Genomic DNA, 26,881 nt, shown 5'->3' on the forward strand with positions numbered 1-26,881 from the left:
TTCGAAGGAAGGCACCAAGAAGGCGATGGAGACCTTTTTGCTGTCGGGCTCTCGTACTATCAAGTTCCTTGCCCACCAATTTGTAAACTTGTCGGGTATCATCATCCTGAGGCTCAGGGACTCAGTAGTTGATTGTTTCCATCGTCAGGTTCCCCATATTGAGGTCACGAGGCTCTGGAATTCCTCTCTGGAAGGATCCTCTCTGTTCAAGCTGGGAGATGTGGAACAGGCAGCAGAGAGATGGAGGAAGTCACACCAGGGTTATCTCTCCATAGGCCCTTAAATTCCATGACCCATAAACCACCAGCTCTCTCTCGAACCAGCCAGCCGAAGCCTGCTTCAAGAGGTCAACGACCAAGGAAAAGGTGTCTTAAGAAGCCCTTTCCTGCCAAGGACAGGAAAGGCAACAAGTCCTCACATGGAGGGAGATATCCTAGAGGAGGCGGTCGTGGCTTTCGACGCTAAGATAGGCAATGCCCCTGCTTGTCCACAAGTAGGGGGATGCCTTCAGCTTTGTTGGACAAGATGGATGCAGCACGGGGCTGAACCCTGGACCATCTCAATGATTCACGCCATCACCCACCACTGATCAAGAGTCCAGCATCGATAATCCTTTGCGATGGGATCAGCAAAGGGGTAGGCCCTTCGGGCCGAAGTCCAGATCATGTTGGAGAAGGGCGCTCTCCAAGAGGTTCAGGCTTCTTCAGTCGACTCTTTTTAGTGAAAAAGTACAGGTAGTCGTCAACTTATGACAGAGATAGGGACCAAGAGATGCGACGTAAGTCGATTTCGTCATATGTCGAACTAAAAAAGTGAAGTTTCTGTAGATTTATTATGATGCGTTATGATTTGGCAATAATCTCGATCATATTTTATCAATATTTTCATACTGTATCATTATTCCATTTTCTTGTTTCATAGGATATCATATGCCCTATTAACAAATTTTTTTATTCTATTTTTCAATTTTAAATATGTAACTTTCCTGGTAGTTACATATATATAGCTTAATCCCGCCGATTCGTCGCGCGCAAGGCAGAAATTAAAAATTTGCGGCAATTGCCAACAGGTGGCCAGGTGATCATACCTGTGCTCCCTGTATCCAGGTACCTGGAACCATTCCCATTTGTCCTCAGACATTGCCTGCTTTCGTTCTAGCAACACGTTGGAAATTCGCTCTACTTTGTTTGGGTTTGCTTTAACTACAAATTGGTGGAGTACCCATTGCTTTTTTTTTGGTTGATGGCTTTCGCTGATATTGGATTTCTATTGATTTATTTTTCACAAGGATAAGATAGATTTTGTTGGTTCGACTTGGACAGTTTATTTTAACTTTTTTTCTGGATTTTCAAGGTGGCTCCCTCTGTTGTTAGATTTTGTGTGAAGGGGTGCAAGACCGGCTTCCAAAAGCTGCTCTTGATCCCCATACGTATGTAGAAATGCAGAGGGCATGTGTGTATTTTTTCTTTTTCTTTGGGAATATGATCGCTATGTTCGTAAGCTTGAAAGGGATAGGATCAGGAGTTTTTCCCCCTACTGTAAAAACTAACGAACCAACTTTTTAAGACATGATAGTGGAAGGAAATAATTCCGCTAGCACTATGACGTCACAATTCATATGACGTAAACGTTACGAGGAATGACTTGCAAATATGTAAATTCATTTCTTTTTCTTGCAAGGAATTAAAAGAAAATACTAACTAACTAAGCATAAGTATTTAATTTTTATAATATAAAGGAAATACATTGTTTTTAAGAACATATTTGTCATATTAGTATACTTTCTTTAGATATCATCGATCTATTATCAGAGTTTAAACTAGCGTACAGTCAATTTACGCTATGTAGTACTCATGACGATTGTTACAGTTCCACAATACTTTGTATCATTATTTAACATTTCAATGTTGGGAATACTAATATTAATCGTATAGCCTATTGAATTCTCATTCTAGCCTTTGGCGAAAGAGTGGAATCTCTCGCAGCGGGCAGGTCTAAATTATGGTCTCATGTGAAAGAGTTATAAAGTGCTAGTTTCATTGCTTAAATCAGTGCAGTGGAGGGTACGGCTGCTCGCACCTGTCGTTCTCCTAGCCCTGGACCTCTTCCAAGCCCCCCAACCCCTGGGAGAAGGAATGTCGACAGGCGAAGGGAGGCAAGAGGCGTTAGCCCCCGAGCAGTCGTCCCCTCGAGCGTACCTCTTGACGCTTCCCAGGACGCTCGCCCTCGCCATGGGAAAGGCGAGGTAAAAGTGTTATCTTTGCCGTCGGAAGACGCAGCTCACAGACGGGGCTGGTGTCTTACGTATTTCCTTTCCTGCTAGACAAGAAGAGGGTTGCACGTCAAGGAATTGGACTACATCACGCCAAGTGTCGAGTAGTTGGAAGTCAGAACTGTGACGAGAAGTACATAGACGCTCCGTCGCAGCAAGCTGGACGCGTGACGGGAGGTGACAAGGATCGTGACGCTCCCTCGCAGCATACTGGACGCATGCATGACGCACGCAAGCATGACACTCCCTTGCAGCATGCTGGACGCATGCATGACGCACTCAAGCATGACGCTCCCTCGCAGAATGCTGGACGCATGCATGACGCATGCAAGCAGGACGAGGCGTGTGATACCCCCACTCGTTCAACATCAGAAATCACCAATCCTTTGGAAGATATCTCAGAGGAGGAGACGCAAGAAACTCTTTATGCGGCAGATCTGAAAAGATTACTTGCAGTATTGGTGGACTTATATCCGGATGACTTTCAGCAGGCTGTACCTCGGAGCCCGCCTTTGCAGTTTTTGAAGGGTAAACCCCAGAAGGTTTCCTCCTTCAAGAAGACAGTTTTAGCCAGATCGGTGAAGAGGGCTTTTTTGACGTTGAACGACTGGATTTTGAAGAAAAAGGAACAGGGAAGGACAACCTTTTCCTTCCCCCCAACGAGATTGGCTTCTAGATATAGCGTGTGGTACGAGACTGGGGAGGCTCTCGGTTTGGGAGTTCCTGTCTCCTCCCAAGGGGACTTCTCCAGACTTGTTGACGCCTCGCGTAGATCAGCCATGACTAAGGCTAAGGTTATGTGGTCCACATCGGAGATGGATGACTTGCTGAAGGGCTTCTTCAGAACAATCAAGGTCTTCAGCTTGATGGACTGAACTCTTGGAGCCCTCGCAGATGTCACAGACGAAAAGAACGAGACGCAGATGCACCTTATTGCCTGTCTCGATAAAGCCGTGAGGGACGGGACGGTCGAACTCTCAGCTCTTTTCACGGCAGGGGTTATTAAGAAGAAATCCATGCTGTGTTCTTTCCTGTTGTCAGGATTGACTCTCGCACAAAGAGCAGAGCTCTTGTATGCTCCTTTAAACAATCACCTCTTCCCTTCAGATGTAGTGAAGGACTTGTCGGCAGCTCTTGCGCAACAAGTGACGCAAGATCTAATTACCAGGACTGCGAAGAAAGTTCTTCTGGCAAACTTTTTAGCCAGGAAGGAGAAGGAAGCTCCTCCCATGCGCCAGCCCTTTCGTGGGAAGGCCCTTTCGAGAGGAAGTCAGAGAATGGCTGCTGGAGGACATCCTTGTAAATACACAAAGCAGCAACCAAAAACCAGAAAGTGAGCTCTACAACCTCCAGACACAAGTGGGAGCCAGGTTATCCCACTACTGGCAAGAGTGGAGCCAAAGGGGAGCGGACGACTGGACAGTCGATGTATTGAAGGAGGGTTACAAAATCCCCTTCCTAAGAAGGCCTCCTCTTTCGCCAGAGCCGTTAGAGTTGACAGCTACATACTCGGGGAGCAAGGCAGCAGCTCTTCAATAGTAAGTAAATCAGATGCTGTCAAAAGCAGCGATAGAAGTAGTAGAGGACCCCTCGTCAGAGGGATTTTACAACAGACTTTTTCTGGTTCCCAAGAACTTGGGGTGGTCGAGACCCATTCTGGATGCAAGTCTACTGAACAAGTATGTAAGCAAAGTTAAGTTTGCTATGGAGACATCTGCATCAGTCCTAGCAGGCACCAGGCAAGGAGACTGGATGGTGTCGATAGGTCTGCAGGACACGTACTTTCACATCCCAATTCACCCGAACTACTGAAAAATTCTGAGATTCGTACACCACGCAACTACTTATCAGTTCAAAGCACTTTGTTTTGGACTAAGCATGGCTCCTTACGTTTTTACTTGAGTGGTGTCGAACGTGGCTCGCTGGTTACATCTGAAAGGGGTACGAATATCAATGTACATGGACGACTGGCTAATCAGAGCCAGGTCGCAAGAAAAGTGTCTGGAGGATCTACAAGTAACAATGTCCATGACGCAATAGCTAGGTCTGGTTGTAAATCTGGCCAAATCACGACTGACACCTTTACAAGAAATCATGTACCTGGGGATGAGGATTAAGTCGGTGGGTTTTCGGGCTTTTCCAGCCCCGAAACGCATTCTGGAATGCTTAAGAAAGGTGAAGAGCTTCCTAGGCAGAAGGACCTGCTCGGTGAGGGAATGGATGAGTCTGCTGGGGACCCTCTCCTCGATCAAGCAATTCCTATCCCTGGGAAGACTCTAGAAGGCCTCGTACTTCAACAGAAGAACCCCGACCTAGTGTTGTATTCAGACACATCGGAAGTGGGGTGGGGTGCAACACTGGGGAAGTGTGAGATCTCGGGCCTGTGGGAAGATTATCAGAAGGAATGGAATATTAACGTCAAGGAACTAGTGGCCATTCATCTTGCACTAATGCACTTCCAGGAGGAAGTCCAGAACAAGTTAGTTCAGGTCAATGCAGACAACACCACAGCCTTGGCCCTACATCAGGAAACAAGGAGGCACTCGTTCGGATTCTCTTTACGAGGCAGCAAAAGATCTCCGTCTGTGGGCAAAAGCGAGAAATATAACTCTGATAACCCGCTTCCTAGAGGGGGAGAAGAATGTCAGAGTGGATCTTCTCAGCAGAGGAAGACAGGTTCTCATGACAGAGTGAACCCTACATCATGAGGTGTGCAGCAGGGTTTGGAATCTGTGGGGAGAACCATCATTAGACCTCTTCGCGACGCAAAGAACAAGGAGGAGGTTACCAGTTTATTGCTCTCCAGTCCCAGACCAGGAAGCAGTGGCAGTGGACGCCTTCCTCATAGAGTGGGGAGGACTAGACACGTACGCCTTCCCCCCCATTCAAGATCCTAGACAGAGTCTTGAAGTAGTTCAGAGAGTCGAACAACGCCCGCATGACCCTGATAGCTCTGTTTTGCCCCATGAGACCCTGGATCACAGAAGTGATGGAGTGGCTAGTAGACACCCCCAGATCGTTACCTTGTCTGAACGATCTACTCAGACAGCCACACATAGAGAGATACCATCAAAATCTCCTCGCTCTCAATCTAACTGCCTTTCGACTATCGAAAAACTGGCAAGAGCGAAGGGCTTTTCGAGAGAAGCTGCAAGAGCGAGGAGGATGTCCACAATCAAGGTGTACCAATCTAAGTGGGACATGTTCAGAGAATGGTGCAGGATCAACAACATTTCCTCTGCCAGTACCTCTCTAACTCAACTGGCGGATTTTCTGTTGCATTTAAGAACACAAGAGAAGCTAGTAGTATCCACCATCAAGGGATACCGCAGCATGCTAGCCTCCGTCTTCCGTCACAGACATATTGACGTGTCAGGAGACAAGGATCTCTTGGACCTCATAAAATCCTTTAGACCGTCAAGAGGAAGGACAACCCAACCCCTCTTGGAATTTGGATGTAGTCCTGATGTTTTTAACCTCGAGCAGGTTTGAACCTCTCGACAAGGCTTCATGGAAGGATCATACTAAGAAGACCCTATTCCTGGTTGCATTGGCGACAGCCTAGAGAATAGGAGAATTGCAAGCCATTAGCAAAAAGGTGGGCTTCAATGGAGAGAATACAGTCTGCTCTCTACAGCTAGGTTTTCTCGCTAAGAACGAGAATCCTTCGCAAATATGGCCCAGATCCTTTACCATTCCAGGGTTATCTCATTTATTTGGACGGGAAAAGGAGAGAGGCGTTTGTCCAGGGAGAGCCCTAAAGTTTTATCTGCAGAGGACCAACAACCTTAGAGGACATGCAGGTAACCTCTGGTGCTCGGTAAAGAAGCCTTTGTCAAAGAATGCACTGGCGTTCTTTATAAAAGATTTAATAAGGGAAGCTCACCAGAAATGGGATGAGAAAAGCTTTCCAATCCTCAAAGTCAAACCACATGAAGTAAGAGCTGTGGTGACTTCGATGGCTTATAGACACAACAAGTCTATGAAATCAATTTTGGAAGCGACATTCTGGCGAAGCAAGTCAATCTTCGCAGATTGTTGCCTTAAGAGGTACAGACCCAATATGAGGATTGTTGTTCCCTGGGTCCGTATGTTGCCTCCGGCGTCGTAGTTGGAGAGGGTACTACTGCCTCTAACCTATAACCTTTTGTTATATACCCTTGCTTTTTTCTTGAACTTGATATCACAGGTTATCTGTGAAGGTTGTAACCTTCCACAGTCTGGGATGCAAGTCTAAGTTACTTTTTATGGAGTGTGTTTTTAGCGTCTTTTTGGGTCAGGTGGTCAGATCATTGTCCATGGCTATGCCAGGATAGCAAGGGTGGTGGTCTAGTCATGTTAAGGCAAGGACCGTGTGGCAGCCCCACAGAGACTTTTACAGCCCCCTGGGTGGATAGCTGGGTCTCCCAAGGAATGCTGGCAAATGAGGCAGGATAACATTGAAGCCAGCTTCCTTATCAGGTAGGAACCAGATTATTGGTACAGCTAATTTTTAGTGATTAATAATTATACAAATTCCTGACGGGGTTGCGGGTTTCTAACCCACCACCAAGGGTGTCAATCAGCTATGTATATATATATATATATATATATATATATATATATATATATATATATATATATATATATATATGTATATATATATATATATATATATATATATATATATATATATATATATATATATATATATATATATATATAAATATATTTATATATATATATATATATATATATATATATATATATATATATGTAACTACCAGGGAAGTTACATATTCAAAAATGGTATTTTCACTTTAAAATAAGTTTTTAAATATACTTACCTGGTAGTTACATATATAAAAGGTCCCTCCCTCCTCCCCTCTGAAAACAGGGCCATGGAATTTCTGAGGACAAATGAGAATGGTTCCAGGTACCTGGATAGAGTGAGCACGGGTATGATCACTTGGCCACCTGTCGGCGATTGCTGCGAATTTCGTATTTCTGCCGTTAGAGTGACGAATCGGCGGGATTAAGCTATATATATGTTGTAACTACCAGTTAAGTATATTTCAAAATTTATTTTGAAATGAAAATACCATTTTCGGAAGCATTTTACTAATCGAGAAGTACTTAAAATTTTGTTTACCTTTGGTTATGATTAGCTGATCTGAAAGTGCCGCTACCTACCGTATCAAAATATGGCATACATACGGATGACATTTTTTTTTTTATAATTTTCTTATTAGAAATATCTTCTGTGCCAATATGTTACAGGAAATCAGTTTCCCTACAGTTCATCTTATCATTAGGTATAATATGAAATCATTGTAGCTCTTTCTCTGTGCTTGTGTGTGTGCTCGCTCTCGCAATCGCATACGGGTTGTTCATTTTTAAAGCTTCATACAGTATTCAATTTCTAGTTCAATATTAAGCTTTCATATTTCATTAGGCATTATTGTGTTTAATTGTGGTTTATTAAGGCACATTTATATTTTATTTTTCAATTTCTTGATCATATCAATAATCAATAAGTACTTTTGATTTACTTTCAGTTGGCACCAGCTGATCCCAAGGTCACGCTGCCGTATTACCATTATGCGCACATATAGTACGAATAACACTGATTTATATAATTTTCTTGACACTTTTTCTTTTTTTTAAATTCAGTTAAATCTTTACATTTCTTTGGAAATTATTAGAAAATTCTTTATATCATTATTCGATGTTTCGATTCTGGGAATAGTAATGCATCGGAAGGAAATCCACCTGATTTGCCTCTCACCTTCCGCCAGAAATATGACTCAGACTTTTTTCTTAAGTTTATGGTAAATTGTACTAATCTCATAACTAATGATACAGACCACTAAAACACTTGATTTTGTTACTCGGTGTTTCGATGATGAGAATGCTGTAATAAGATTACTCGGTAACACAATGAAAAAAAATCATTCGGTTTGTCAGCGCGCTTTCGCCAGATACACGATGTCACAAGACACGTGACGTAAACTCTACGAAGAATGACTTGCAAAATATGTAAATTCATTTTTTCAATATTAAACTTAGCCGGTGATCATATAAGCTGTCAGCTCTGCTGCCCGACAGAAAAACCTAAGGACAAAATACGCCAGCGATCGCTATACAGGTGGGGGTGTACATCAACAGCGCCATCTGTCGAGCAGGTACTCAAGTACTCCATGTCAACACAGAACCAATTTTCTCTCTGTCGTGCCACTGGCAAGACCTACTAAATACGCTGTTGCTTACTGGATTTGTTTTCACAACTATTTGGTGAAGTACACTATTCTAGTTTTGAGCTTTCGCTATGCAGGGGTTTTATCTTCATCTCAAAACTTGAACTCGTTTTGGATAGATTTAATTATGGTGACAAAGAGAGTATGGACTCTCTTTCACTTTTAAATGGCCGACCCTTCTCTTAGACGGAAGTGTGTTTAGGTTTTTAGTAATTTTGCTTAACACGTTATAGATCTATATCTCTCTGCCTTTATTAGGCCTCTTCGATTAACTTTCCATTTATTATAAACATATAAAAATAAATTTTTATGTTTTGTTTATATGCGACCTTTCCTGATAGTAGGCGGTCCTAACTTGGAACCGAAGTTAATCAACGTTGATCCCGTTATATCGTATTTAGCCTTTACAGAATTTAAAACTTTTTAAATTTAATGTTTTATGAAAGAATTTCTTTGATAGTCTTCGTATTGTTTTCAAAGATGAACTAACGTTTAGTTTTTTAGACTACGCAGTTGTTGACGTTCAGGACGTTCAACATGCGCTCTATCGTTACGATAGAGAGAGAGTGTATCACGGTTTCACTTTGCAGTAAGAGTAAATCGATTCTGACGTTTCGTTCATTCTTTCTTAGCTTAAATGGTTTAAATTCTAAATTAAAGGAACTTTTTATTTGGAAAACCTTTCAGTTTTTTCCTTTAGCCTAATAACATGTTTTTTTGACGATATATAATTGGGCTCTTCTCTCAGGTGCGAAATCAAGAGAGAAAGAGAGAGAGAGATAGAGACGGAGGGAGAGAGAGGAGAAAAAACGTTCCGTTCAGCGGGTAACGTTGTTCTCGTGTTACTCTCCTCCCTAGTTGCTGTACGGGGAAGAAGGTAAAACGTTTCTAGGGTTTTATTCTTGTCCCCAGGCTATGTGCGGTGAGCGATTGTAAACGTAGTTTATTTGAACTAGTGTTTAGTCTCTTTCCCAGCCACTGAATTCTTTATCTTTATATAAGTTTTCTGTTTTTGCTAGTATTAATGAGCTGCATTATACGACTGTTTTCGCAATTACTACCTTTTAATGAAGGGTAGAATTGCGTGTTTCAGGTAGAAATCAGTAAAAGTTTCGATTTCAGTGAAATAAGTGCAAAACAGAAAATCGAAGTGATAAAGTGATATGCGCAAAGTGTTACAGTGTTGCGTCCGAGGGTTCGTCTGTTCGTGCCTGTCGTTCACCTAGTCCGGGACCTCTTGCAAGCTCCCAAGCCCAGGGGAGAAGTAATGTCGAACGACTTATGGGTTCGTCAGGCCTTGATCAACGAACAGACGTTTCCCTCCGTGGTTTCGGGCGTATCTACCCAAGATCGCCCCACCCACACAAAGACGAGAGAGCCCATTTACTTCTCGTCTGCGGAAGAGGTTTCTCGTAAGAAACCATGGACCAAGGTCTCGCAGCTTATTAAGCGCAAGTCGGTCCCTTCCGCGCAAGTCCAACGGCCCAGTTGTAGCCACTGGGTCAGTTCGGACTCGCTGCAGTCTTCCGATGACTGCACACCTCCTAAGAGAGGCAAAGTGGTACCGCAACAGGCAGTAACACCGTCTGTTGCCGCACCTGCTGCTGTAGACCCTAAGTGGTCTTTGCTACAGTCTATGCAGACACAGTTAGCATCTTTTATGCAGGAGTATCGTGCGGAGAAGGTTGACGCTGCACCCGTTAGCCTACAACCAACCACGGTTGTGCGTACAGTAGACGCTGAGGCTACCTGCTCCCGCACTCCGCCTGTGAGAGTTCCACCCATGCGCAGTGTACCCTGCCAGCCGCACGTTGACGTTCACAGACGCACGCTACCCTCCGTTGACGTTCGCGAGTTACCACAACAACAGGAGGGTGGAGTTCAGTTGCTTTGTTTTGACGCTGTGCGTCAACCTCCGCATTCTAGAGTTGTTTTGACTGCTCAGTATAGACAGTCAAAGCAGTCTCGAGTGAACACTTTATGTCCTCACGCACCTGTTGTGGTTGACAGTTCAGTTGTTGACAGTTCAGTTGTTGACAGTTCACAGACTGTCAAGCAGTTACATGACGTTGCCTCCTGGTCTGCTACTAATGCACCAGTGCTGTATGTCCTCACGCACCTGTTGTGGTTGACAGTTCAGTTGTTGACAGTTCACAGACTGTCAAGCAGTTACATGACGTTGCCTTCTGGTCTGCTACTAATGCACCAGTGAGAGACTCGCTGAGATAACCTAGCTTTTATCGGACAAGGTTCCTGTAGATGAGAAAGTGCTGTTCTCCCTCCTACTGATATTCCTTTGAGGACTCTGTCATTTGGAGAGGAGCTTTAAGCTGCTTAGCCTCCTATGGACTTTAATTAAATCATGATGATTTTTTAAGGATCTTCGTCCGGATCTTGTAACTGCTGCTCCTCGTTCGCCTAAACGTCAGAACTTACACTAGGCCTAGCTACTTCGAAGCCGTTGTTGTTAAGCTAGTGCTCTCTCGCTCTCCTAGAGAGCGTTACGTTGGCTAGGCGACTGGTTTTTGCACCAGGAGGAGTTTTAGGGATTCAGCCTTTGATTTCCCTTCTTTTAAACTGGCTTATAGAGCGAGAGTCTGATAGGACACGAGAGAAGTTCTCGGCTTGGGAGTTCATGCCTCTGCCCAGATAGACTTCTCAATTCTGGTAGACTCGCCCTGGCGCCTAGCCAGGAGACGCTCCAAGTTGTTTACAGGTCAACTTCTCAACTTTTGTCGAGCCTTTGAAGTTTTGCTGTACTATTATGTCACACATAGCAAGGCTTCCAGGGATGGTAAATGGTTCCGCCTCAGTCGCTAACCCCGTCTGTTGCCACACCTGCTCCCGTAGACCCTAATGGGCTTTGCTGCAAGACATGCAGTCCAAGCTTGTGTCCTTGATAGAGGACTTAAATGCGGAGAAGAACCTTCTGGCCAACAACCTTCCAACCGGTTGGTTGTGCGCCCTGTTGACGCTGAGGTATCCTACTCGCGTCTGTCAGTTGAGGTGGTTCCTCCACCGATGCGACCCAGTGTGGGTTGCCAGTCGCACGTTGACGTTAAGCGACGCTCGGAGGTGGTTGTTGACGTTCAGTGTGTCACTAGGAAGACGTTCAACAACCAGCAGAGGTGACTTGTTGTGACGCAGTGCGTCAACCTCAGCAACCCGGTAGGGTGTTGACTGCACAACCCAGACAGTCTAGACAGTTTCGGGTTGACGCTGTACTTCCTCGCGCACCCATGGTTGTTGACAGTTCACAGACTGTGCAGCAGTGCCATGATATTGCGTCCGGCTCCGTCACGCATCCACCAGTGCGACCGGATTCAGCGAGTCAGACGTTGCCCACTCCGTTGCCGTTTCCTCATCAGTTTCGGATGAGGAACCCTCTGATGAGGACGTTGCTGAACAAGACGATCAACCCCCAGCCCTGCTATCCATCCAGAAGATGCTGAAGAAGGAACGCTGCCCAGTCAGGCTGTGGATGAGTCTGGTAGGGACACTGTCATCCGTGGATCAATTTGTGTCACTAGGAAGACTACACCTCCTTCCTCTTCTATACCATCTAGCTTTTCACTGGAAAAAGGACAAGACGCTAGAAGCGGTCTCGATCCCGGTTTACGGTAAGATAAAGTCTTGTCTGACTTGGTGAAAGGACTATATCAACCTTAGAGAGGGTCTTCCCCTGACTGTTCAGACTCCCAACCACGTTCTCTTCTCGGACGCATCGGACGTAGGCTGGGGTGCGACATTAGACGGTAGGGAATGCTCGGGATTATGGAACTCGAGTCAAAGGACAATGCATTTCAACTGCAAGGAGCTACTGGCAGTACGTCTGACCTGGAAAGCTTCAGGTCTCTCCTTCAAGGCAAAGTGGTGGAGGTGAACTCGGACAACACCACGGCTTTGGCGTACATCTCCAAGCAAGGAGGGACCTACTCTCTGACATTGTACGAGATCGCAAGGGACCTCCTCACCTGGTCAAAAGGTCTAGACATTTCACTAGTAACGAGGTTCATCCAAGGCAACTTGAATGTCATGGCAGATTGTCTCAGTCGGAAGGGACAAATAATTCCAACAGAATGGACCCTCCACAAGGATGTATGCAAGAGACTTTGGGCCACCTGGGACCAGCCAACCATAGATCTCTTCGCAACCTCGATGACCAAGAGGCTCCCAATATATTGCTCACCAATCCCGGACCCAGCAGCAGTTCATATAGATGCCTTTCTACTAGATTGGTCACATCTAGATCTATATGCATTCCCTCCGTTTAAGATTGTCAACAAGGTACTGCAGAAGTTCGCCTCTCACGAAGGGACAAGGTTGACGCTAGTTGCTTCCCTCTGGCCCGCGAGAGAATGGCTCACCGAGGTACTTCGATGGCTAGTAGACGTTCCCAGAACACTTCCCCTAAGGGTGGACCTTCTACGTCAGCCACACTAAAGAAGGTACACCAAGGCCTCCACGCTCTTCGTCTGACTGCCTTCAGACTTTCGAAAGACTCTCGAGAGCTAGAGGCTTTTCGAAGGAGGCAACCAGAGCGATTGCTAGAGCAAGGAGAACATCCACCCTTAGAGTCTACCAATCGAAGTGGGATATCTTCCGAAACTGGTGCAAGTCAGTATCCGTATCCTCGACCAGTACCTCTGTAACTCAAATAGCTGACTTTCTTTTATATCTGAGGAAAGAACGATCTCTTTCAGCTCCCTCTATCAAGGGTTACAGAAGCATGTTGGCATCAGTCTTCCGTCACAGAGGCTTAGATCTTTCCAACAATAAAGATCTACAGGACCTCCTTAAGTCTTTTGAGACCTCGAAGGAGCGTCGTTTGGTTACACCTGGTTGGAATTTAGACGTGGTACTAAGATTCCTTATGTCAGACAGGTTCGAACCGCTACAATCAGCCTCCCTGAAAGATCTCACCTTTAAGACTCTTTTCCTGATATGCTTAGCCACAGCTAAAAGAGTCAGTGAGATTCATGCCTTCAGCAAGAACATCGGATTCTCATCCGAAACGGCTACATGTTCTACAACTTGGTTTTCTAGCCAAACACGAGCTGCCTTCTCAGCCTTGACCAATATCGTTCGATATTCCAAACTTATTGTATGGTTGGAAATGAACTAGAAAGAGTCTTATGTCCTGTAAGAGCTCTTAAGTTCTATTTAAAAACCTTTACGAGGCCCGTCTGAAGCTTTATGGTGTTCAGTTAAGAATCCATCTTTGCCTATGTCAAAGAATGCTTTATCCTATTTTTTCAGACTGTTAATACGAGAAGCTCATTCCCATCTGAATGAGGAAGACCAAGCTTTGCTGAAGGTTAGGACACACGAAGTTAGAGCTGTCGCAACTTCCGTGGCCTTTAAATAAAATAGATCTCTGCAAAGTATAATCGACGCAACCTATTGGAAAAGCAAATCAGTGTTCGCGTCTTTTTATCTTAAGAATGTCCAGTCTCTTTACGAGAACTGCTACACTCTGGGACCATTCGTAGCAACGAGTGCAGTAGTGGGTGAGGGCTCAACCACTACAATTCCCTAATTCCATAACCTTTTTAATCTTTCTCTTGAAATGTTTTATTATTGTTTTTGGGTTGTCCGGAAGGCTAAGAAGCCTTCCGCATCCTACTTGATTTGGCGGGTGGTCAAAGTCATTTCTTGAGAAGCGCCTAGATTAGAGGTTTTGATGAGGTCCTGTTGTATGGGTTGCAACCCTTGATACTTCAGATCCTAGGGGTCGCTCAGCATCCTAAGAGGATCGCGAGGCTCCGTAAGGAAGACGTACTTAAAAAGGCAGAGTAATTGTTCAAGTCGACTTCCTTACCAGGTACTTATTTATTTTATGTTTGTTATTTTGAATAACTGCTAAAATGAAATACAAAATACTTAGCTCTTAATAATGTCAACATGTAATGCTGGTCTCTACCCACCCCCCTGGGTGTGAATCAGCTTATATGATCACCGGCTAAGTTTAATATTGAAAAATGTTATTTTTATTAATAAAATAAATTTTTGAATATACTTACCCGGTGATCATATATTAAAGGACCCTCCCTTCCTCCCCAATAGAGACCCAGTGGGCCGAGGAGAAAATTGGTTCTGTGTTGACATGGAGTACTTGAGTACCTGCTTGACAGATGGCGCTGTTGATGTACACCCCCACCTGTATAGCGATCGCTGGCGTATTTTGTCCTTAGGTTTTTCTGTCGGGCAGCAGAGCTGACAGCTTATATGATCACCGGGTAAGTATATTCAAAAATTTATTTTATTAATAAAAATAACATTTCTTCTTTCGTGCAAGAAATGAAAAGAAAATACTAACATACCAAGCAAAAGTATTTCATTTTTATAATGTAAAGGGAAATATATTATTTTCAAGAAAATATTTGTCCTATTAGTATTGTATACTTCTTTAGATAAATATCAATCTATTATCAGAGTTTAGATAAATCTAGCGTACAGTCAATTTTTCCATATTGGTTTTAATATTGACCTTACGGATTCATACTTCTCGTCAATCCCGAGAGCCTGCGCCAGATTTAAACCATCAACTCGCCCTAGCGCAGTTTCCTGGTTTTTGAATGATGTCCTTAAGCTGGCCTCTGACACTCTTAACGAATCTTGCAATTACATACCGTTATTAAGGAGGACCTTGTTCCTATTGAGCCTAGCTTCTGGCGCCAGAATTTCAGAACTGTCAGCTTTGACTAGAGACCCAGGTCATATTGAATTCCTCTCTTCAGGAGAAATCCTTCTCTCCCCTAACAAAGTTTTCTTGGCTAAAAATGAGGACCCTCAGAACAGATGGGCCTCCTGGAAGATTGTTCCACTTCCTCAGGACCCATCCTTGTGTCCAGTTACCACCCTGAAATCCTACTTAAATAGAACTTCCATGAAGTCCACAGGGCCCTTATTCATTAGAGAAAATGGAAGAACCATTACCCTGAAAGGAATCAGACAACAGATTCTTCATTTTATTAAACAGGCTAACCGTGACTCATTCCCCCATGTCCATGATATACGAGCTGTAGCTACTTCAGTTAATTACTTCCACCATATGAATTTTTATGAGCTTACGAAATATACAGGCTGGAAGTCCCCTAAAGTTTTTAAATGCCACTACTTAAAACCTTTGGAAGCTCTAAAATTTGCTACAGTAGCAGCTGGGAATGTGGTTCCTCCTGAAGGTAAGGAGTCTTAATCACAATGTCTTGCTCTATCCCCCTTCCTCCTACCTGCCTGCCTTATTGTTCCTACTTAGTTTTGATTTTGTTTTACTTGAGTTACACCCTTATGGTGTATTGTTTTATACTCCTGTTAATAATCTTACGTTACTACGAATTGATTTTGATTATACCTGTTATTAGTCTTACTCTCCCACGAGTTGGTTTTTGTTATTTTACCATTAAGGATGTTATTTATTTTGATCTGCATCGTTATTTGCTTTGCCTTACCTGCCATCCCTAGTGTGGGATTTTTGCCATAATTGTATTTATTATCCCCCCTTAATGTTTGAGAGTACTTACCTACGGGATACCTTGTATATCCTTTTCTTGGATTAAAACATGTTTTGGTATTTAATTACTTCCCTTCAGGTATTGTGCCAAGTTTTGGCCCCCTTTTCTCTGGCACTATTTCACTGGGCGGCACAGGTCGGAGCCCAGAAAAGGAATTTTGACGAAGGAAAAGTCTATTTCTGGGTGAGAGACCTGTGCCGCCCAGTGAACCCACCCTACTTCCCTCCCATCTTGGGCCCCAATCTTGGGTGCTATAAGGAGTGACGTCACTGGCGTGGGTTGGACTGTTGGTAGTAGAGATCGGAGTTAGGTGTTGAACGGCACCTCGCTGTAACAGGGATATTGAGAGGAGATATCTAAATGGTGCGAGACCTCTGGTTGTGATTTATCACGCCCCAGTATATTATACCGACACCTTATTAGGTGAGCGAGCTGGGTTCAACCTAGCATTCCTACACAATTTTTTCTCTGGTAAATTCATAGAGGTTTCTTCCTTAGAAATGATGTAAAAGGAGCATTTCACTGGGCGGCACAGGTCTCTCGCCCAGAAATAGATTTTTCCTTCGTAAAAATCCCTTTTCTGGGCGAGAGACCTGTGCCGCCCAGTGAAATGCTCCATGTAAAGTGAGCATACTTGACTAGAACCTCGACAGCTGTTCTCGGCTCAGACTAAGGGAAGGAGTCAGTAGGTATCCCGGGGGAGGGATGAGTAAGGGGGGGGGGAACGAGACGACTCAACCTGTAAATCAAAACAGCTGACTCCAAAGTCTCTGAGAGACGTGAGGTATCCCTGGAGGGGGATGAGGGTATGGGGTGGCATACACCAATAGAGGGAAGGGGAGGAGCCAGCGAGAACTAGCCCAATGGTGGGGCTCGAGGCGATCACGTGGGACCGAGAGCGGACAGGAGTACCAACCTGTCCGAACAGAACCACGAGATAAACAAAAACGGAATGATCATATACGGATAATAGAATTAATGTAAAAATAATGTAACATGTAGAACTAGGTTATAAGGCATGCGAAAGCTAAATTAATGCAGTAAGAGAGGGACGCAGGGGTAATGGCAGGGAAAGAATAAATAACAAAGCCGAGCCCTCCAGCACGGGTAGGTACCGAGCTGGACAGGGGGGCCAACACAACGGCTAGATCGGGTATGATGCCGATCGGTAGGATAACAAAAAACTAGAATAAAAAACTGCCAAGCGAGAGTCCCACTCGAACTAATAGCGTAACTCTTATCTAGGTGTAATGAGTAATAAATCCTAGATTGAAAAACACTATAACGCGATAACAAAACCTTCCAGGTACTCGGCCTCGAAGGGTAGCAAGCAAGCCAAAACCTAAAGTAAAGTTCAAATAGCTATGATACGTGATCAATATAATAACTATAGCAAAGTGTTAATCGGTAAAAAACTCCAGCGCAACAGGTTCAAAACGAATAACAATTAGTATAGAAGACTAATTGCAAGGCGTTAAGAACGAGCCAAGGAGGTAGCAAAGCCAACATGGCCGCCGCGTAGCGGGGCCATCGAAACTGAGAAAACACAAAAACTCTAATAATAATCAAAATAAGGGCAATGCTACCTCAAGAAGCTCAAAAATCATAGATCTAGTACTTAACTTGGATGAGGAATCTTGGGTATACGACATCTTGCACTAGAACAGGAGCAAACCACCGAAAACACAGAGCCAAAAAAGCACAACAAACGGTCGTAGTGATGCTATGAAAAGGAGTGACGTAGTTGGCGTGGGTTGAGATGGTGGTAGTAGCTTTCAGTGGTGGGTGTTGAACGGCACCTCGCTGTTACAGGGATATTGAAGAGGAGATATCTAAATGGCACGAGACCTCTGGTTGTGGTTTAACACGCCCCAGTATTATACCGACACCTATTTAGGTGAGCGAGCTGGGTTCAACCCTGGCATTCCTATGCAACTTTTTTCTCTGGTAATACATAGCAGTTATATACCTTAGAAATGATGCAAAAGGAGCATTTCACGGAGCGGCACAGGTGGAGCCCAGAAAACGTAGATTTGCATTCCAGTTACGGAACAATAACGAATTTGGAAATAAATTTTATTTTTTCTAACGATACAAACCTTTAGCTATTTATTCAAACTTGCCCACCAATCCATCTCCCCCTTTAAGTCCTACCATTGAGCAAAGTGAGGTATAATCACAGGTGTGTGAGAGAGAGGGGTAGTTGCTACCCCCATCCCCCCCCTAACTAACGGGATGGGTGATTAACCCTTGCTAATTTTCTAATAGCTGGTCCTTTCAGCTTCGCCGATAGTAATACCCATTTAAATAGCTAAAGGTTTGTATCGTCAGGAAAAATACAAATCATTTCAAAAGTTGTCATATATGTCTACTGTAGGCTTTAGAGCCTTTAAATATGCGGTCCCGAACCTATATGTGTTATGGGCTCCCAAGAGACATTGAAGATATTAAAGCTTTCAAGAGAAAACTGAAGACACTTATTCTGCGAGTGTTTCTATAGTGATGATCTAACAGTAAGCGTGCAATATGCATTGTAAAGTGCTCCCGAATGAACATCATAAAATGACCGTGGAGGTCCTGCAGAGAGTAGGGTTCCCCTGCTGTACAGGACCAGATAAGCAGCCCTTAAAGTAAAGTAAAAGTAAAGTATTAATTTTATCTGGAAGTTATGCATACATAAACAAAATAGTTATCCCACCATCAAAATGCAGACACAGCAAATGGCTACCAAGGCTAGATAATGGTAATTACTGGGCTGCACCCTAGCTTATTACGGTGACTTGATGAAACCTAAGCTAACACTATGCCCTACTTGCGACATATTCAGTGTGATGTAATTTTTGCTTCAATTATCTAGTGTGGTTTGATTTTTGTCTCTTGTTTGATCAAAAGAGAAGTCAACTTTCCCCTAAAGTTTTATTTCTATTACTTCCAAATTTTGATAAGTTCTTTCCTACAATGAAATACATTTTTGATGGAATCTCTATGATAGTCCACATACAATTTTTTTTTGGAATCCTGCTAACAAAATTAAATGAAGCATGCCTTACAGAAGTAATAATATTTTGTCATAGCTTCATTAATATATCCAGTATATACCTTGATAACAATGTAATTTGTGGCAGGCCTTGTCTGGATGATGTGTATGATGCAAGAGAAGTGTTTTATTATGTTCAAATTATTTAGTAACATAAGGTTAAAGGGTTTTAAGTTTATAAAATTATAGTATGTACTCTGAATTTCTCTATTAAAAATGATGCTGTGAATTTGGTCTCTTTATTACTGTACTGTATAGGAATAACCTATTGAGCTTATATTTTAAGGCCAATAATGTTTAATATCAGATCCATGATATTCTTTATTAATGAAAATATAGTAACAGCATTACAAAGTCTCCTTTTTTTCTGAATGCATTTGCAAATTATAGTAATTTCCTATGACTATTGCAAATTTACTCACTTGGACTCTTAAAGATTTTGTCATTAATTCTATAGTACTTCATTTATTGAATAGAAAATGAGTAGTTTCATATTTTTCCCATCTTTCCAGCTTGGTGACATAGAAGGTGCAAGTAAAATTTTGGAGTTTATGAAGGAAAAGGAATTACCCGTCAATGAATATGTGTTTAATTCCCTAATTATTGGCCATGCACGAGCAAAGTAAGTTCCATGTAATTATTTATTTTGTACTATGGTTTCAAAATTACTAACATTTCAGATTGGCTTTTGGTGAATTTCAATACTGTATTTGTTCTGTAACTGGAATACAAACCTACGCTATTTATTAGGGGTTATTACTTTTAGCGAAGCTGAAAGGACAAGCCATTAAAATTTAGCGAAGGTTAACTACCCTCTCCGCTAGTTAGCGAGAGGGGGGGGGGGGGGGGGGGTTTAGCCTGCTACTGCTCCCGCTCACACACCGGTGATTTAGCTTACTTTGCTCTTGGCTTGGTGTACAGTCAATGCCGTTCTCCATCCTTCACCTATTTGGACTGCCATTTAATGCTTTTGTTTGTGCTTTTTCTATTTTTAGTGTGTGTGTGTATGTTGACTTCTGCAACCATGCTTACTTTCCCTGGACTCGAAGGTCGGTCTTGTGGTATCTTTATGTCGGCCGTGGACGCCGATCGTCACACCCTTGGTCCCACCTGCAGAGGTCAACGGTGTGATGATGGTAACGGGTGTAGCGAGTGTCAGGAGTGGTCTGCCTCCTAGTGGGAAAGGTTTGAGCGACCTTCCTCCAAAGCTCCTGCTTGTTCAGTCTCTTCTGTGAGACCGTCTTAATAGTAGCGTAGACCTTTTAACTTACTACTACCCCAGTCCTTGAGAGATGGGGTTGTTTCCCCTAGCGAAGCCACCCATCCCCCTCCCCGAGTGAGGCCTTGTCTCAGTCTCCTTTTGTACAGGTGTAGTTGTCCTTGGGGCTTTTGAGACTGCCCCCTAAGGACTCCTAGTTGCGCTTCCTCATCCGTGGGGCGCAGCCTTCGTCGACTTCGGAGGTAGATCCTTTGTCGTGTGTCGACGTGGTTGTGTCTGAGGCGTCTTCTGTGGCCACTTTCGATGCCCCTGCACCTTCAGACTCTGCAACTGTTGCTGCCAACTCTGTTCCCCCCGTTCCAACTCATCCTTCGAGGGGAGAATGTAGTCTTTCTTCGCTCTCTCCTGCGAGTGTTTCTCCTCCTCGGGGGAGTTCACTCATAGAGAATTCTCTGGGGAGGACTGCTGCTTCTAAGGGTCAGCTTGCTGATCCACCGGCCCCTAGAAGGCATCTTCGACGTAGAGCTCGCCCTCTGCTTCGCCTTAGAGGTGGCCCTTCACCATCGGTGAAAAGGCGCCTCATCCTCGCAGCCGTCTTCCGCAGAGGTGCCTCTGCTTTAGTCGTCTTCCGGCCCTCGATCTTCGCCTGTTCCTGGACCTACGAGGTTCCATCGTAATAGGGTTAGTGATGCACACACGTCCCCCCTATCCTTCCTGAACCTCCCCCTACCTATTCCCTCCTTGCCCTTGGAACGGGAGGAACGAATGTGGTATTGAATAGGTGAGTTATCAATTGGTTGTTGGGTGTATTATTAATGTGCGGTATGTGATTGTCATCCCTACCGGGTATGCCCATCCATCTGCTATGGGTCTTCTTGCCCCTGAGGTCAGGGTGGTCCTGGTCCCAGTTCACCCCCGCCTCCTAAGTCTGAGTTTCCTAAGATAGTAGTTCGAGGTAAGTGGAACAAATCAGAAATTTTAAGTAATTTCTATTTTTCCTAACGATACTTACCTCGAACTAGTTTCGGGTTATTGCCCTCCCGTCCGTCCCCTGGTGAACAGGCACTCAAAGTTTGGGCTAAGTTTGGAGCGAGAACTGAGGACCTAAGGTCAAGATGGCGCTCGGGTCAGCGGCTGGGCATTGTGGGGGGGTGGGATTAGAATCATTTTGGTCGGAGCGCAGTGGTTTTACCAGTCCTCCTAAGAAGGTAGTTCGAGGTAAGTATCGTTAGGAAAAATACAAATTACTTAAAATTTCTTATTTTAATGCCACTGTTCCTAAAATATTTTTCCTTGTTTCCTTTCCTCCCTGGGCTTTTTCCCCTGTTGGGGCCCCTGGGCTTATAGCATCGTGCTTTTCCAACTAGTGTTGTAGCTTAGCAAGTAATAATAATGATTATAATACATACATACACTGGATATGTATGCTGTATTGAAGTATTTTTTTTTATTGTATTTTCCACGCTAGTTCTTATCTTTGCGATTTTACTTTCACGTGACATAATTAAAAAAAATCACAATCATGATGAAAACTCTTGCGGTGTAATTATTTCAAATTAACCTGCAGTCCTTTACACTGGCCATGTTTTTCGTCACTTACTTCTCTCCCCAACCACAAAGAGAGAGAGAGAGAGAGAGAGAGAGAGAGAGAGAGAGAGAGAGAGAGAGAGAGAGAGAGAGAGAGAGAGAGTGTGTGTGTGTGTTTTGATAGCACATAACACACGCTGTGGCTAATGTAATATTTACTATTTAGATGTTTTGAATAAGTTAGGAAATAGTGTAAACAATACTCTTTGTGCGCATATTATCAAGAGCAGCGGTAAACAGCAACTAAAAGTAAACTAAAAAGAAGTCGGTAATTCTTGCATGTTAAAATACATCCGGAATTTAAAACTCAATTATATGATTGTTTATTAAAGTATAATTAACTATTTAAATAATCATGATTTCCTAGAATGCAATGATGATGTTTCCTAAAAATAGTGGTCAGCTAACGAAGCCTGGTGTTTTAAGCTACAATTTGTAATATGGTCATTGCATGTCACTGTGGTCTTGAATCTAGATTTTATATTGTAAAATTTCAAATTTTTCATATTTTTGTCAGTTCTTAAGGCCATTGTTATTTACCAGTTAAATTTTAGAAGCCATATATAGCCATCAAGAGTGCCCTCTCTGTCAATGGGATATGGTTATTTACGAATGATTGGGTAAAATATTGACACTTCAGGGGTCCTTAAGAATTATTTATTTCAATTTTTAAGTGATTAATACTTGCTTTTGATGTTTAAACAGTAGAAATATTTAGGGAGTTTTAGTGTTGAGATGTGAATGTATATAGTACTATATTTCTTCATATCTTTAATAATTGAAATTTGGTGGACCAGTAATTGGTTGAAGTATATTACATTTGCCCTTTTATTACAGTGACATGGAAAGTGCCCATGGTGTCCTGAGTGTAATGAAGACATCCGGATTGACTCCAAGTGCAGAAACTTACATGAATTTAATGGTTGGTTATGCTGAAAAAGGTGACATGGAAGGCCTGGAGAAAGTCATGAATGAATGTGAATCTTCAGAGGAGCAGCTGCAAAATCGGGAATACATGGAAGTTATTTATGCTCTAGCTTCCAAGGGTCACAGTCGACATGTGTCTGTGGTAAGTATTAAGAAAAATCTAAATTGAGTTTTAGGTTGATAGATACTGTAAGTTCCTTTTGAGGGAAGGCATTTTTTTGGTAGGTTTCCTATTCTGAAGTGATCCTTGTACCTGGGGTCTCATGAATTTTCTTAGTAGGAAATACAGTATTATGAATCTGTCAGTTACGTGCTTATGTGTTGTATTTAATGGGACCGTCTGCTATGTCTTGTACCTTTCTTTATAATTATTCAAAATACATAATTTCCATATATGTTTTAGATATATATAATACCTTCATCATACAAAACTTTCTAGTCATTTGAACAAAAAAATTTAGATTTATTAGTGAGAATCCTTATTTTTTAAAAAGAAAATTTAGGTAGCGATTTCTCCACTAGTAGGGCACCAATTGTATTGAAAATCATACCCCCCCAAAAAACTGCAGTACTTATAAACTGAATAATTCTGTGTGATAGAATTTTTATTTTCCTTTTTTTCAATGTATTTTTGTTTGTCTAGACGCTAAAAAATCGTGAAAAAAAGAAAAAGTAAAATCTTAATTCTGTCACACAGAATTATGAGATTTTTAATCCTCTTTCCAATGTTATCTCTCTCTAAAATTGAACAATAAATAACTGAGTGATGGCTACCAACATGTGTTAAAGTATGTTTTCGAGTTATGAGCTCCCAAAGATTTGCTTTAGATTTTTGCTTTGTTCTTAGAAAAATCATATCATGATTATGATGACCTTACTTTTTACTTTTATTATTCATTCCTACATGAAGGCTCCTCAAACGAGGTATTTAAACCCTTATGTACTAATACACTTAAAGTAAGGGTGTCATGAATTGCCAGCTCCCTATCATTGTTGCCAGAGTTTTAGTTAGAATGTCCCAGCTTTGTACTCTTCTTCATTTTCCCCTCTTAGTTTTTTGCTCTCTTTACTTCTTGTTCTTTCCTTGACCTTGGGTAACTTTGGCAATGCTATAAACTTCCGAAGATGTAAAAACTACGTACACACTAACAGCAAGTAAACAAACACGTGTGTCATACCTCTATCAGACATCTTAGAAGTCACTGGCTCTAATGTTGGTCTTTTGAGTAGTTCATATCATCACCCAATACCTTTCATCTCTGCCAGAGGTACAAGGTTTTGAAACATAATTGAGAAAATCCCTCTATATACTGTATTTTTAAATAATCTCGCAATGTCCATCCTGTCAAACTCAAGTCGTGCAGATGACGTCATCATTTAAAGACCACTTTATCTTCATAATTTGTAAAAATAATTAGCTGAAACTTCTCGAGAGCTTGTATGACATGTCTCTACATACGTAGAAACAATAACTTGATTTTTTATTTTTTTCAATTTATATTATCCACCATAGCAGACGGTTCCCTAAGTTAGATTTTATATACAATATATGGAATTTCATAAGCACTCCATAAGATAGTAGTTTTGAAGAGTTAAAGCAAAATTTCCTTAATTTAAAAAGTAAAATTTTCAACTTATTTACCGTATATTTCCGTGTATAAGACGACCCTATATTCCAAAATTTTCAATATTAATCTTACCCGATGATCATGTAGCTGTCAACTCTGTTGCCCGACAGAAATCTACGGTCGGGATACGCCAGCGATCGCTATACAGGTGGGGGTGTACACAACAGCGCCATCTGTGAGCAGGTACTCAAGTACTTCTTGTCAACAAGAACTCAATTTTTCCTCTGTCGTGCCTCCGGCTAGACCTACTTGGATACGCTGTTGATTCTGGAGTTATTGTTCACGATTTGGTGATGTATTTGCTCTAGAGTTTAGCCTTCGCTATTCAGGAAGCTTTATCTTTAGCTTAGCAAGCTTTTGGAATTAATTTGAATTAATTATGGTGACGAAGAGAGTATGGACTCTCTTTCACTTTTAAATGGCCGACCCTTCCCTTAGACGGAAGTGTTGGTGTCGAAGAGAGTATAGACTCTCTTTCACTTTTTATTTTATATCTCTCCGCCATTTATAGGCCTCTTCGATTAACTTTCCTTAAAAAAAAAAAAAAAAAAAAAAAAAAAAAATATGCGACCTTTCCTAATAGTAGGCGGTCCTTACTTGGAACCGAAGTTAATTAACATTGAGCTCGTCATATCGTTTTTCCTGTTAAGAATTTATGCTATTTTAATTTTATGTTTTTGAAAGAATTTCTTTGATAAGTCTCGTACTGTTTTCAAAGTTGAACTAACTTTTTGTTTAGTCTCCGCAGTTGTTGACGTTCAGAACGTTCAACTTGCGCTCTATCGTTACGATAGAGAGAGAGTATTCACGGTTTCACGTTGCAGTAAGAGTAAACCGATTCTAGCGTTTCGTTCATTCTTTCTTAGCTTAAATGGTTTTAATTCTAATAAGGAACTTTTTATTTGGGAAACCTTTCAGTTTTTTTCCTTTAACAAATAATATGTTTTAACGATATATATAATTGGGCTCATCTCTCAGGTTCTAAGTCAAGAGAGAGAGAGAGAGAGAGATAGAGACGGAGGGAGAGAGAGGAGGATAAACGTTTCGTTCAAACGGGTAACGTTGTTCTCGTTTTTTTTTATTCTTGTTCCCAGGCTTTATGCGGTGAGAGATTTTAAACGTAGTTTATTTGATCTAGTGTTTAGTCTCTTTTCCAACCACTGAATTCTTTATCTTTCATTATGTTTTTCTGTTACATTGTAATACTGTTTTCGCAATTACTACCTTTTAATGAAGGATAGGATTGCGTGTTTCAGGTACAAACCACTTAAAGTTTCGAGTTCAGTGAAATAAGTGCAAACAGAAAATCAAAAGTGATAAAGTGATATGCGCAAAGTGTTACAGTGTTGGGTTCGTCTGTTCGTGCCAGTGGTTCACCTAGTCCGATACCTCTTACAAGCTCCCAAGCCCGGGGGAGAAGTAATGTCGAAGGACTTATGGGTTCCTCAGGCCTTGATCGACGAACAGACGTTTCCCTCTGTGGTTTCGGGTGTATCTACACACGTTGCCGACATGATCACCCCACCCACACAAAGACGAGAGAGCCCATTTATTCCTCGTCTGCGGAAGAGGTTTCTCGCAGAAACCATGGACCAAATCTTGCAACTTTTAAGTGCAAGTCGGTCCCTTCCGCGCAAGTCCAACGGCCTAGGTGTAGCCACTGGGTCAGTTCGGACTCGCTGCAGTACGACAACTGCACACCTCCTAAGAGAGGCTAGGTGGTACCGCAACAGGCAGTAACTCCGTCTGTTGCCGCACCAGCTGTTTTAGACCCTCAGTCACAACGGACAGTAGCTCCGTTTGTTGTTGTCTTTCATAGACCCTAGTGGTCCATGCTGCAGACTTTACAGTCTCAGCTTGCTCCTTCATGCAGGAGTATCATGCTGGAAGGTTGACAATGCAGCCTGTTTACCTACAACCCGCCGAGGTTGTGCGCTCAGCAGATACTGCGGCTGCCTGCTCCCACACCACACCTGTGAGAGCTCCTCCACCGATGCGCAGTCCTCACTGCCAGACGCATGTTCTTGCTGCACCATCTGCTAACATGCGTGAGCTGCCGCATCAGGAGTTGCCGATTTCCAGCACTATGCGGCATTCTCCTCAGCCCATGCAGCATGCTCTGCAGACCTTACAGCATGCTCCGCAGACCTTACAGCATGCTCCGCATACCATGCAGCATGAGCCGCATACCATGCAGCATGAGCCGCATACCATGCAGCATGAGCCGCATACCATGCAGCATGAGCCGCATGCCTTACCTCATGCTCTGCATACCATACCGCATGCTCTGCATACCTTACAGCATGCTCTGCATACCTTACAGCATGCTCTGCATTCCTTACAGCATGCTCTGCATACCTTACAGCATGCTCTGCATACCTTACAGCATGCTCTGTATACCTTACAGCATGCTCTGCATACCATACCGCATGCTCCTCAACCCACCGCAGCCCCTCCCACG

General features: G+C 42.8%; 1 protein-coding gene across 1 annotated transcript in view; it reads left to right on the plus strand.

The window, feature by feature from the left end:
* The window catches only part of LOC137652976 (leucine-rich PPR motif-containing protein, mitochondrial-like), a 438,837-nt gene that overhangs the window by 111,425 nt on the left and 300,531 nt on the right, over nucleotides 1-26,881 (plus strand). The window contains 2 exon segments of the mRNA XM_068386371.1: nucleotides 19,572-19,681; nucleotides 22,703-22,934. Of these exon segments, the coding sequence (XP_068242472.1) occupies nucleotides 19,572-19,681; nucleotides 22,703-22,934 (342 nt within the window).

The sequence above is a fragment of the Palaemon carinicauda genome, chromosome 1, assembly GCF_036898095.1.
Source record: "Palaemon carinicauda isolate YSFRI2023 chromosome 1, ASM3689809v2, whole genome shotgun sequence".
Taxonomy (NCBI): Eukaryota; Metazoa; Arthropoda; class Malacostraca; order Decapoda; family Palaemonidae; genus Palaemon; species Palaemon carinicauda.